General features: G+C 44.6%; 1 protein-coding gene across 2 annotated transcripts in view; it reads right to left on the bottom strand.

Moving 5' to 3' along the window:
• Positions 1 to 13,515, bottom strand: part of LOC144752976 (pentraxin fusion protein-like) — a 220,368-nt gene that overhangs the window by 27,193 nt on the left and 179,660 nt on the right. For both annotated transcript variants that reach the window (XM_078640788.1, XM_078640796.1), the window contains exon 14: positions 2,913 to 2,942. In XM_078640788.1, the coding sequence (XP_078496914.1) occupies positions 2,913 to 2,942 (30 nt within the window). The remainder of the gene's footprint in view (positions 1 to 2,912; positions 2,943 to 13,515) is intronic.

Raw genomic sequence — 13,515 nt, 5'->3', positions numbered from 1 at the left:
TTGTGCCTTCTTAACATCTGTGCACCTAATAATGATGACGGTGACCTCTTTGAGACGCTCGAGAACAGTCTTATACTGTATGTGGGTATGCCCACAAGTGTGGGTGGGGATTTAAATTGTGTCCTGGACGGTCATGTGGATAGACACCCACTCAGGCTAGTGACCAAATCAACTATGAACATGAAGCTGTGGGAGACCATGACCAGACTGCAGTGTGTGGATATATGGCAAGAGATTCATCCGACTGCTAGGGAATTTTCCTGTTATACCCCCATGCACCAAGCCCATAGTCACTTGGATCGGTTTCTGTTGTCTATTGATGGTGTGTTGAATGTTCAGGGAGTGAGCCACCAGGTGCGTTTTCTCTCGGACCACACTGCCCTGCTGTTGAAATACAGACTGGGTGGTCATAGACTTCGTATCCCCTAAGAAGTCTTCGTTCAGAGTCTCTAGGAGACCTTGAATATAAATTGGATATGCTGCTAATAGTACAGGGCTATTTCAACACTAATTGGAACACTGTGGGGAACCATGGCTCAGTAAGGGGCACTTTCAAGGTAGGTAGGAGGGCGAAGAGCCTCAGCAAGGTATATGCCACCAGAAAAAAATTGGAACATGAGCTGCAAGAAGGGGTGGCCCACTTAACCTGGCTGCAGGAACAGGCAGTAGGTCAGGCAGTGGATGAGGAGACTCTAGCTAAGGCACACATACAGGTTGGCGGCATCTGGGACCGCCTGAACTATCATGTACGACGGGATTACCGTCCAAGATTATACAGAGAGGGGGACCGGTCTGGCCGAATGTTGGCCTGGCTTCTTAAACGGCATCCGCAAATGATCCTTTCCCTGACCCAGGTGGGACGGTAATGGGACAAGCAGCGATCAATTTGACTTTGCAAGACCATTTGGCAAGGGTATATGCGCCCTCTTTGGGGGATGCGAAGCACAGCATGGAGACATTCCTAAATATGGTCATGGTCTCTAGACTATTGGCGGACCAAAGGGAAAGCCTAGAGGAGGAGATATGCCTGGATGAATTGCAGGAGGCCCTCCGAGACATGGCTTGAGGAAAGTGCCTGGGACCAAAAGGCTTCCTGGTAGAATACTATTAGACATATTCTGCTGAGCTGCTCCTGAGGCTCCTAGAAACCCTTCATGCTTTTTGGTGTGGTTCCGGGGCACTTTCTGTAATACGCGAGTGTGTCCCATATGGCTCAGGAAATATGGATGGGTTTTCCCGAGGAACCTAGCGAGTTCCACTGACTGACGGTGATGCTGGATCCTGGCTCTAGTGTGGGTTTCATTTCCTGGTTGTATGTTGCCCTGCAGTGAGACAGACAGCATCAGCCTATGGTAATTGGAATGGGGAACTTGAAGTCCCACTCAGGGATAGTGAATTGAAGCGAGCGAGAGGTCAGGTGCAGGAAATAGCTAGTAATGTTAGGCTTAAGCTGACACAATTCTATTATCTCCATAGGGCTTCCTTAATGCTGCAGGTGCTGCATGGGCTTACCCGGCACAGTCAACTGGCTGTACCTGTTCGATGAGACCCCAGTCAATTTCATTGATGTAACATGGACATGCTGAGAGCCTTCTGAGAATGGGTGCCTTGTTCAGTGAACCTGATGAACTGATGACCCGGCATTTCCACTGGGCCTTTTGATGCTCCCTAAAAGGGTAGGAAGATGGGTTATAGGTTTGCCCTGCTAGGTCTAGTGCTTGCCATGCGCTGTATCCCTATCCATTGGTCAAGTTCGGCACCACCGACGCAGGGCAATTGGAGAGCTAGCCTGTTGGATTGGGCGGTGGCAGAAGAATACAGGCTTAGAAGTTTTCGTACAGATAAACATCTGGAGAGAGACCTGAGTTGTGGGGTGTGATGGTGGACCACTTGAGGGAGGACGGGGAGAAGAGGACAACAAATCTGCCCAGGGTCCCCTGTGAAAGCGGGCATGCAACCCCAGATGGTGGCAGGGCATCCAGTGATGATTTAGCACGGGCGGGTAAATTCCCTCCTCGCCCCTCTTTCCTGACAGCTATGGTCAGAGTTTTAGGACAGGGACCACAGATGGTATGGCTGGAAGATCGTATGGTTGATGTCTTGTGGTGCCCTTTCCCCGTCCCCTCCCTTATAATCTGTTTAGAGATGTACGCCTTCCAGGTATTACACGTGTGGCAGCCCCTGACATTCCGCATTCCCCTCCCCCCACCCCACCCCTTCTGCCGCAGACCAGGGATGGCATATATTGATTGCCATTTTTTTTTAATTTCTCCGGGATTTGTGGAGACACTGTACTTATGCTGCTAGTACGTTTTCTATTATTGTTCCGACAACCAATACAAAGTAATAAAAGCCCTGGACAAAAAGAGTGTGTATGGTTGGAATAAAAAAGGTCAAAGAGCGAGGAATAGAAATATAGCTTAGCTTCCAAAAACAAATTGTAATCATTGAACCTGCCTACATAAGAACCTCCACTCCCCTGTAAGTATTGAAGTATGGCAGTAGCACACAGTGAATGGCCTCTCATTGCAGATCTGCTTTGCCAGTGTCTGGCTAATTTTCTACGTCATGTTGAAAGCTTTGAGAATTAGGAAACATCCTAATTTACGTTCATAATACTTGGCCGTAGGGCACAGTTGATCATGAATATACATATAAAAAGCCTGCCATGTCCTAGGAACCCAAGCTGTGTGCCCAGAGGCTGAGTTCTCTTTTTGTGAGTGAGAATTCTGGTGGCAGCATCTCCAGAAGATAGTACATCTGCATTGGGATAAGGAATCCTTTAGAACCGTAGAGTAAAACCCTACAGTAGTTCCTCACTACACATTCTCATGGAGGAAAGCACACTGAATCTGCACTATTACTACATAGTAACTGCTAAAGAAGCATCTCTTATGCATTTCTTTACTTACCAGGCATCCGGGTAGTTTCTGGTGTCATGTCTAGAACAAAAAGAAATTAGTTTAGTGTTAACAGTGTCGTATATTAAAATTAAGCAATTTTTCTGCCCTGCAACTACGTAAAGCGTAAGTACCCTGTGAGTATGGAGTAACAGAGAGCGGAAAGACAACAGCAGTGTATACATCATTTGACCGCCTACAGTGCAACACATTGACAACAGTGTCTGCTTTGTAAAGATGTAAGTCCAGTGTAGCCAAAGTCTGCAGAGTGTACTTCTTCAAATACCCGCCACCAGATCTATTGCCTCTTCTTCTGTGATTAAAAGAGGCTGCATTACTGTCTGCTGTTACCCATTGGGAAAAAGCACCTTGGTGGCAGCTGAAAGGAATACCTCTGTATGGACATGAGAAAATGGAGTATGTGTTTCACATATGGCACACACTGTTCTTCTATGTAGTACCTTGACTTTGTCAGGTAGTCTTGTGTTTGTTCCTCCTTCTGTTTTGTAAGAAATTGGATTCTTATTTGGGGTGGGTGACTGCCAACCTTAAGAAATAATCTCAACCCTTGCAAGAGTGAAATTTCAAAGTCACTAAATTAACAAGAACTCAACCACCTGGTAACTATGGTAACTATGGATAGAGCAGGCAGTGTGAAAAGTATTCATACATTATCAAAACAGTAATAAAGTCAAAACGTCAAACAATAAAATCCCCAGATTGAATTATAAAACTAGAGTAATATTTAATAATCCAAATGCCACCAAAGTGACAAAATCGAAAAAAAGGATCCAGGGATGCACATTTTTTAAGTAGAAATAGCACCAAAAAGCAGAAAATGCCAATTATAGTCAATGGCCGCGGTAGACTCGGACCTAGATGCAATTTGAGGCTGATTTCAAAGGAGCATGGGTCAGATACACTATGTGGACCCACCTGGTCAAAGATTTTACCCTCTGACATAGTCCTATAAGTCCCATTCGACTATAGAAGTGCACTTCTAACCCCTAAGACCTTTTGGGAGTTACTTAAAGATTCACAAGGTGTGAGGCAGAGGTTGAACTTAACGCAGTGCGTAAAGTATTAATGCAGTATCAAAACATTGATAAAGTCATAACGTAAAGCAATAAAATCCCCAAATTGAATTAGTAAACTAGAGTAACATTCAATAAACCAAATGGCACCAAATTGTCTAAAATCCAATAATGGGAACCAGAGATGTACATTTTAAAGTAGAAATAGCACCAAAAGCACTAAAACCCCAATTATAGTCAATGGCCGTGGTGGACCGACGCCTACATGTGGTTTGAGGTTGATAGGAGCATGGGTCGGATACACCAACAAGACCCACCTGGTCAAAGAGTTTACCTTGTGACATAGTCTTTTAAATCCCAATTTGACTACAGAAGTACACTTCTAACGCCCCCCAATAACTCATGGAAGTTACTTAGAGACTCGCAAGGTGTCAGGCAGAGGCCAACAGCAGAGTCCAGTCCTTTACATTCGCCACAGGTCAGCTCGGTACTTCCAGGAAAAGGTCTCTAGGAGCTTGTTATATCCCTGTAGCTTGAACAGGGGGTCAACTGTATGATGGTTGGAGGCCATTTCTTTTTCCTTGTGTAGAAGAGGGAGCAGGTATATTCATTCATAGCTCCTTTTAGGTCACACACAGAAGTCCCAGTCCTGATTCTTATCTTCCACAAGTCCAAGACGTTTTTCTGAAGTGGGTGCCCTGCGGTGTCATGTGTATGCCTGGCAATAGTTAGTGGATGGGAATGACTCATGGGCATGCACTAACAAATGGGGTCAAAACTCCTGAGGAAATCCCTGCCCACTTTTTACATTGTTAACATTTTAAGATTGTTAGCCAAACTAAAGACGGGCTTTGAGGGCTGGAGTGTGTGAGGAATGTAATATGGTAATTCTATTGTACTCCCACATCTAACACTTAAATCCAGTTTGAGGCAGCTATTGTGCCTACAATAAACTCGGAGGCAGGTTTGGTAGGACAAAAGCAGAGACCTTCAGCAAACAGACAATGGATCTGCAAGAATTGTTCTGGCATCCTGTCCTCTTCCCCTTTCAAGTGTGCCCGAAGTGTTATATTTTAATCTAGAAAACCTGTCATGCAGGATTAAGCACTCAAGCAGGACTGATACTATAGTGTCAAAAGGATGCCCACAGCTGTGGTATAGTGGTAGGCCTAAATCCATGGTTGCACTGCTACTGTAGTGGATAGCACAACAGGTGCTGTAGTCTATTAGTACAAGGTAAAGTCGTCTACAATGAAGGACGTGTCTTCAATGCACGCTTGTTCAAGACGCAACCAACCAACTCGGCCAATAACGGTCCGTGGAATGGAGCATTTTAATTGCAGGCCTTGAGTTTTAATTGCAGTCCTTGAGTACTCCTTGTGCCATAGACTAAGTACTTATAGGCAAGTTAAAAATGCCAATTAGGGTTATGCCATTTCCCCCATTTTGAAAAGGGGGTAGCACAGTTACTTTCCTACTGGTTAGCAGAGGTTAAGTCCACAAAGTTCTACAGCAACCAAAATCCAGGTTGTCTCACAGAAAAAGTGTATTTCCTACATGCGTATAGTAAAAATATGCTCTGATTCGTGGTGGAAGTGGTAAATCCCTTTTAGGAAGATTCACTGCTGTTAGAGAATACTCCGACAAAATCACTTATGCTGTTCATCTCGCCCACTGTCAGATGCTGAAGAAACCATTCTAAGGAGGGGTCTTTCCTTTGTTTCTACCAAACCCACAAACGTTGTCAAAATGTGGTCTGAGATCATTGAGTTTTGTGGAAAGATAAGACTTAGAGCCTTTTTTTAGATAATGAGGTTCCAACAACTACAGAAACTACAGGATTGAAAAATAAATCCTCCTTTCGTCTCCCGGGTAATAAAGTCCCAAAAGACGTTTTAAGATTTGAACAAACAATTCTTTCAGCAATTATGGGCATGGAAAAAAAAGAAACTTTGTAAAATATAACATCACAACTCAAAAAGATGCAATTCTAACATTACAGAATGACTCCTCCATAACAATAAAGCCTGCGGACAAGGGTGGTTCAATAGTAATTTGGAGTACCTCAGATTATAGAACAGAGGTTTTAAAACCACTACAAGACACGCACGGATATTGTAAGACAGAAAAAGACCCAACTTCGGAAATACAAGGAGAATTATCAGTCATTTTGAAAGGAGGGCTTGACCAAGGAATCATTGGACCAAAGGAATTTGATTTTCTTAATAAAAAATATCCTAGGATCCCAATATTGTATATCTTGCTCTAGATTCATAAGAGCGAAATGCATCCTCCAGGTCGACCAATCGTATCTGGATGCGCATAAGTATTAGAACCGTTTTTTAAATACGTTGATTTTTTTACTCAAACCATTCTTGGAAAAAGTCCCATCGTATCTTCGGGATACAACAGATTTTGTCAACAAAATAGAAACCCAAGAGTTCAGACTGGAGAACAAATACTGGTAACACTGGACGTGGTGTCCTTGTACACCCAAATACTACAAGATGACGGACTATCTGACATAGAATCTTTTTTGAAACAGAACAAATCCAGTAAGAGTCCAAACGGATTTCATTATGCAATTAGCTAATTTTGTGCTAAAAAAAACTATTTCAGATTTGGCACTGACTTTTATTTCCAAATCAAAGGGACAGCCATGGGCGGCTATGATTAGCTGTTTTCCTCAATCAAACTGTGTTGCAAATGTTAACACAGTGCTTTTCTTTTTTCTTTATTTCTCCCCTGCATTTCTTTAGCTCTTTTCCAGTCCTAGGTCCTGAGGAGAACCCAAAACTGACTTCCTGGGTTCGAAACGCATTGACCATTATATGACCCTTCAAGTGAACAAATAAACTGTCAGGCCAAAATTCTTTTGCATTTTGGACTAGACGGTTGAAAATAGATTGACTAAATTATTAGGTTGCCCTGGACAGCACACTGTTTGGTCTTTTGCCCAAAATTAAGATTGTTAAAACACCACTTGTTCAAAGAATTATCTTTTGTCCTTTTTTCCCTTCTTCTTTTTTTAGTTTTGTACTTTTTTTAAAGTATTTGGAACTTGAGCTTGTTTATTTGTTTAAATATGCACAATTTGTTGTCTATGTTTTGTCTTTCGTTGTCTAACAAGTGTGATGTCTAAATATATCTAAATAATTGTTTATGGATTAGATGCGGTTTAGTGTGGTCTATGTAAATATTTGAAGAACCATGTTTTTGTGTTGACAAAAAAGTGGACAGACCGTTTTTTCGATCGACATGAAAAAACCCCATAAATAATGATCAGGGGGGGTGTGGTTTGGATGCTGGAGAAAATGGCGGCGTGAGCTTTCCTCTCCTCCTGTGGCGCGGGGCCTAAGCACGATTTCTGCAGCTTCCTGCAGTTAATAACCTGCCTAAACGTGGGACATAGCGGCGGAATATGAGAGGCACCTGTAGATTCCGTCTGGGCTGTTTATAAGTGCTCCTGAGTGTTCCCTACGTACAGCGGCAGGAACGACTCATGTGGCTCCCTCAGCAAGGATCCAATCATCTGTCCAGTGCTGCCGCCGACCCATCGGAGCGGACAAGACTCACCTTTACACTTTTCCGAGTACACCACAATGCAGGATCCAACCGGAGACTCTCTCTTCTTCACTCCACCGGTATGTCGCGCGCTGGCTCACAAAATGGCGGCCGTCCCCGGTGAGACTGCACTGAGCTCCTGGTATATGTTGCTTCAGCGCGTGTCTTCTCCCCGCTGGTTTCCTAGGCTGCTGCAAGGAAAAGTCAACCTAAGCAGATTCCAAATACTACACCATCTCCAGCACCCGTTGGGGGCGTCTGCATGCTATATGTATTTATCGGACCCAATTCAGCAAAACCACCATTTTGACGCACGTAGCATAAGAAAATCACTGACATGCCTGTTTTCAACTACCTAACACATTGTAATGAAACCTGCTGATGCCTGACCTCAAAATGGATGCCAAATAAAAGGGTCTTTCAGCATCACTATCATTGCCTGACCTTAAGATGGCTGACACTAGACACAATGTTTAATAATAGTGCATAATATATCTGTTCCTTTGTGAATCTGAGACTAGTTTGTGCACACTTCTGGACACCCTGCCTCTAACGATTTGCGGATTTCAGCCTCTATGATCTTCCTGTGCGAAGCAACCGCAAATATCCACCTGAGCACAGCTGCCGGAAAATAACTACTGCGTTTCAGATATAACTCGGCGCTGTGAGTTGCCACTTGTTGCCTATATCATACAGCGGATATCAACTTCTTACATCATGGGAGAGAAAGAAGCTAAAAATCCCAAGAGGCTTAAAGCCGACCCACCGAATCCTGACTCACCAACTAAGGGAAAGCGCAACATCAACGCGACATTGGATACAATACTGCTCAAATTGGCAGAAGTCCATGATCTAGCGAAATCCACCAAAGAGGAAATATCTGCAGTCAAGCAGGATATCCGGCACACCAACCCCAGACTTTCTGAGACAGAATGCAGAATAAGTCATCTGGAGGACACGGAAGTGAAAGTCTGCAAATCTCTCAAAGATTTATCATTAGCAACGGATTCCCTAACAAGACGACTGTCTGAATTGGAAGATAGGAACCGCAGAGGAAACCTGCGTATTTTTGGGATTCCAGAAGGATCCGAGGATAAAGCTGGCTCCTGTATCTCCTTTTTGGAGTCCTGGTTTACACAAGCTACTAACCTGTCCTTCAATAACCCTTTGGAATTTGATCGGGCCCACAGAGTCCCAGCTCGTGTTTCATCAAATCAAAGAGGCCCTAGACCAATTGTTTGTAAACCCCTCAGATATCAGCACGTCAAACAGATTCTGGCCTTCATGCGCAAAAACAATCACATTATTTGGAAATCTAACAAGGTCTTTATTTCCCAAGACTACAGCAAAGAGATGGTGGACACTAGAAAAGGCTTTCTGGCCCTCAGACCAAGGCTACGTGCCCTAAACTATCAGTATGGCTTCGCAGGTCCGGCAAGATTTAGAGTTTTGATACAAGGGGTCCCGCAAATATTCACGGATCCGACACATCTGCAGAAATTTCTTGATGGCCTGGATGATCCCTCAATGGACACTACCGCATCGAGTGCCCCCACGCCTCATTCTGCTTCTACTCCTATAAAGGCATTTCTTTGCGGTCTAGTTTGTCAATATGCCTGATAACAGGTCTCCTTTTGTCCACAGGCACTCCAATGTCATTGTTGCCGTTGTACCATGCCACTGTTCTCTTATCAAGCCTTCCTGTAATTTGTTACCTTTATCCAGGTTTCCTTTTCTGTTAACAGACTTGAAAATACGGCTTATGGTCTAGCTGGAGCCTAATTACTATGTCATCCCATTGCTCGCTTACTCTGGTCCTACTGTCATGATGTTATCACATAGTCAAGTGTGAATACAGGTTCAGGGCCACATCCCGGTCCTTTTATAGTGACCTCATGCTTTTAGCTTTTAGTTGATGCACGTTGCAGCACAATTTCCTCGGTCTGACAAGACGTAGTTATGGATTTAGTATAATTAGTGTCATTTATTGCTAGCCCTTCTTTCAACATTTGAACTGGGGTGGCATAGTGGGCAAAAGAACGGTGATGGATTAAACCCAGATCTTTTGACTGGGTGTGAGTGTTTGATTGATTTAGATGCTCCGTCCATCACCACCCCCTTTTGTACCGCTTTTGGCCGCTAAAAGTGTGACAGGGTATGCTCAGACGTGAGACCCTTGCTCACTTTGCCACTGGATTCAAGCAAGCCGGGCTGAAGACGGCTGGAATGCCAGAAACCGGTCCTTGGAAGCTTGTTTCCGGTCCAGGGAAGACATGGCTTGGCAGTTCGGGCTTGAGTGTTCCCATGAGGCACAGGGTCAGACTGATTTGCATATAGCCATGTCTGAACTGGGGTGGCATAGTGGGCTACAGAACGGTGATGGATTAAACCCAGATCTTTTGACTGGGTGTGAGTGTTTGATTGATTCAGATGCTCCGTCCATCACCACCCCCTTTTGTACCGCTTTTGACCGCCATAAGTGTGGCAGGGTATGCTCAGACATGAGTCCCTTGCTCACTTTGCCACTGGATTCAAGCAAGCCGGGCTGAAGACGGCTGGAATGCCAGAAACCGGTCCTCGGAAGCTTGTTTCCGGTCCAGGGAAGACATGGCTTGGCAGTTCGGGCTGGACTGTTCCCATGAGGCACAGGGTCAGACTGATTTGCATATAGCCATGTCTGAACTGGGGTGGCATAGTGGGCTAAAGAATGGTGATGGATTAAACCCAGATCTTTTGACTGGGTGTGAGTGTTTGATTGATTCAAATGCTCCGTCCATCACCACCACCTTTTGTACCGCTTTTGGCCGCCATAAGTGTGGCAGGGTATGCGCAGACGTGAGTCCCTTGCTCACTTTGCCACTGGATTCAAGCAAGCCGGGCTGAAGACGGCTGGAATGCCAGAAACTGGTCCTCGGAAGCTTGTTTCCGGTCCAGGAAAGACATGGCTTGGCAGTTCGGGCTGGACTGTTCCCATGAGGCACAGGGTCAGACTGATTTGCATATAGCCATGTCTGAACTGGGGTGGCATAGTGGGCTAAAGAACGGTGATGTATTAAACCCAAATCTTTTGACTGGGTGTGAGTGTTTGATTGATTCAGATGCTCCGTCCATCACCACCCCCTTTTGTACCGCTTTTGGCTGCCATAAGTGTGGCAGGGTATGCTCAGACGTGAGTCCCTTGCTCACTTTGCCACTGGATTCAAGCAAGCCGGGCTGAAGACGGCTGGAATGCCAGAAACCGGTCCTCGGAAGCTTGTTTCCGGTCCAGGGAAGACATGGCTTGGCAGTTCGGGCTGGACTGTTCCCATGAGGCACAGGGTCAGACTGATTTGCATATAGCCATGTCTGAACTGGGGTGGCAAAGTGGGCTAAAGAACGGTGATGGATTAAACCCAGATCTTTTGACTGGGTGTGAGTGTTTGATTGATTCAGATGCTCCGTCCATCATCACCCCCTTTTGCTCTACTCCTATAAAGGCATTTCTTTGCAGTCTAGTTTGTCAATATGCCTGATAACAGGTCTCCTTTTGTCCACAGGCACTCCAATGTCATTGTTGCCGTTGTACCATGCCACTGTTCTCTTATCAAGCCTTCCTGTAATTTGTTACCTTTATCCAGGTTTCCTTTTCTGTTAACAGACTTGAAAATACGGCTTATGGTCTAGCTGGAACCTAATTACTATGTCATCCCATTGCTCGCTTACTCTGGTCCTACTGTCATGATGTTATCACATAGTCAAGTGTGAATACAGGTTCAGGGCCACATCCCGGTCCTTTTATAGTGACCTCATGCTTTTAGTTGATGCACGTTGCAGCACAATGTTCCTCGGTCTGACAAGGATTTAGTATAGTGTCATTTATTGCTAGCCCTTCTTTCAACATATGAGCTGCATATTCTCTTTCTGACTACTGTTCGTTAATATCCATTTGGAACAGCCTCAGACACAGCTCTGTGAATCTGTTAGATTGTACCAGATTTTGTCAGATTTTATAGCGATTAAGGTTGTTGTACTTTGTTAGCTCCACGGGGGAGAGTTGTTGCTTTTTTCTCCCTGTCACCATGTCTTTGGATTACATCTGGGGTGGGGAGGGAGGGTTTGGGGGATAGGGAGGAACCAATAGATCAGAACACTGGGTTGAGACAACCATCAACACTCTGCCCACCCTCTCATCTAGTACCCTCACAGGTACTTACTTTTGAGAAGGCAGTAAGTAGAGACATCAACCTTACTTTGGAGAAGGAACGTAAGAAATTTTCCAACTTTACGAAAGAGGAGCATTTAGCTCTTCGGAGTCTCATGTCAGACTCAAATATTATCATCAAGCCGGCCGATAGGGCGGGGCAATTGTCCTGCTTGATTCTGAAGTATATCGAAACGAATGCTTCCGGCAACTAGGCATGAGGAATGCCTACCGGCCACTAAAAGAAGACCCCACTGAAAGAATCAAGAGAAACATATCCACGATCGTGGAAGAGGCTGAGAGTGAGGGTTGGATAACTGCACATGAGGCCAATTTCCGTAAAACTAAAAGACCAGTTATGCCGTATTTCTACGTCCTCCCCAAAGTGCACAAGCCCACCAGACCACCGTATGGCCGCCCTATTATATCAGCGATCGGTTCACTTCTAGAACCTTTATCAACCTTTGTGGATTTCTTCTTGAATCCAATGGTGAAGGAAATGCCCACCTTCCTTCAAGATACAAAGGACGTCCTTAGACTTATCCCGGACATCGAATACAATCACGATAGGGATCTCCTTGTATCGTTCGACGTGGAGTCATTATACACCTTGATACCGCAGGATGAAACTCTTGACTCTGTGAACACATTATTGTCACAGCGAAATCTTGATTCTATCACACCTCCTCATTTCATCATGGCATGCGCACAGATAGCCATGAATTTTTTTTTTTTATTTGAGGACACCATCTACCTCCAAACATCTGGTACGAGCATGGGAAGCATTTTTGCTCCAAGCATGGCTAATCTGAACAGGAACATGTCTTGAATTTCAATAATCCACATCGAGAATCCATCCGCCTATGGAGGCGCTATATCGATGATATTTTAGTGATTTGGAGAGGAGATACCACCAGTGCGAATGACTTCCTAGTTTGGCTAAATAGTAGGAATAATTTCCTGAAATTCACAGTTGAGATGGACAAATACGAGATTGCCCTTCTTAGATTTATTGATTACTGCCTCCCCGTCTGGCCTCGAGACAGAACTGTACACCAAGCCCATGACCAGGAATTCTTTGTTGAGCTACAAAAGCCACCATCCTGTAGCCCTCAAAGATAACCTACCATATGGACAGTTCCTGCGCATTCGCAGGAACTGTTCCACGAAGGATAGCTATATTAAACATGCCACTACTTTATCAACTAACTTGAAAAATAGAGACTATCCGAGTAGTTTGGTCAAGCGGGCAGTTAAACGTGCTGGCAATAATAATCGTGAGAGCTTACTCGAAAAGAGTACAAAACATGATGAATCCCGGAGACTAACTTTTGTCAAAACCTATAGTACAGTGTCTAATGACGTAAAAAAATCAATCCGTAGCCACTGGAAAATCCTGAAAGTTGGAGGTGATGACATACCAGAACCTCTATTCGCTTTGAAAAGAAACAGTAATCTACGTGACAAACTAGTGCACACAAGACCTCGGAGCTTTGAACCATTAACCAAGATACCATCTGGGGGACACCTGCATTGCAGGGACATTATCCATGTGGTACATGTAAAGTATGTCCCATTGCAAAAAAATCCAAAACAGTGGACATAGGAACAGACCGCCCATGGATACAAAAAAGGTTGACGAACTGCAACAGCGAGAGGGTTGTCTATCTGATTTCTTGCCCTTGCAAGTTGAACTATGTGGGCATGACCGTACGCAAGGTTAAGTTACGGATCATGGAGCACATGAGCACCGTTGGGTGTAAAAAACAAGCGACAGGGCTTACAGCCCACTACTTACAACTCAACCATAGACCAGAGGACATGCTGTGGACTATTT

Source organism: Lissotriton helveticus, chromosome 1_1 (genome assembly GCF_964261635.1).
Source record: "Lissotriton helveticus chromosome 1_1, aLisHel1.1, whole genome shotgun sequence".
Classification (NCBI taxonomy): domain Eukaryota; kingdom Metazoa; phylum Chordata; class Amphibia; order Caudata; family Salamandridae; genus Lissotriton; species Lissotriton helveticus.
This window is presented reverse-complemented; position numbering and strand designations above follow the sequence as displayed.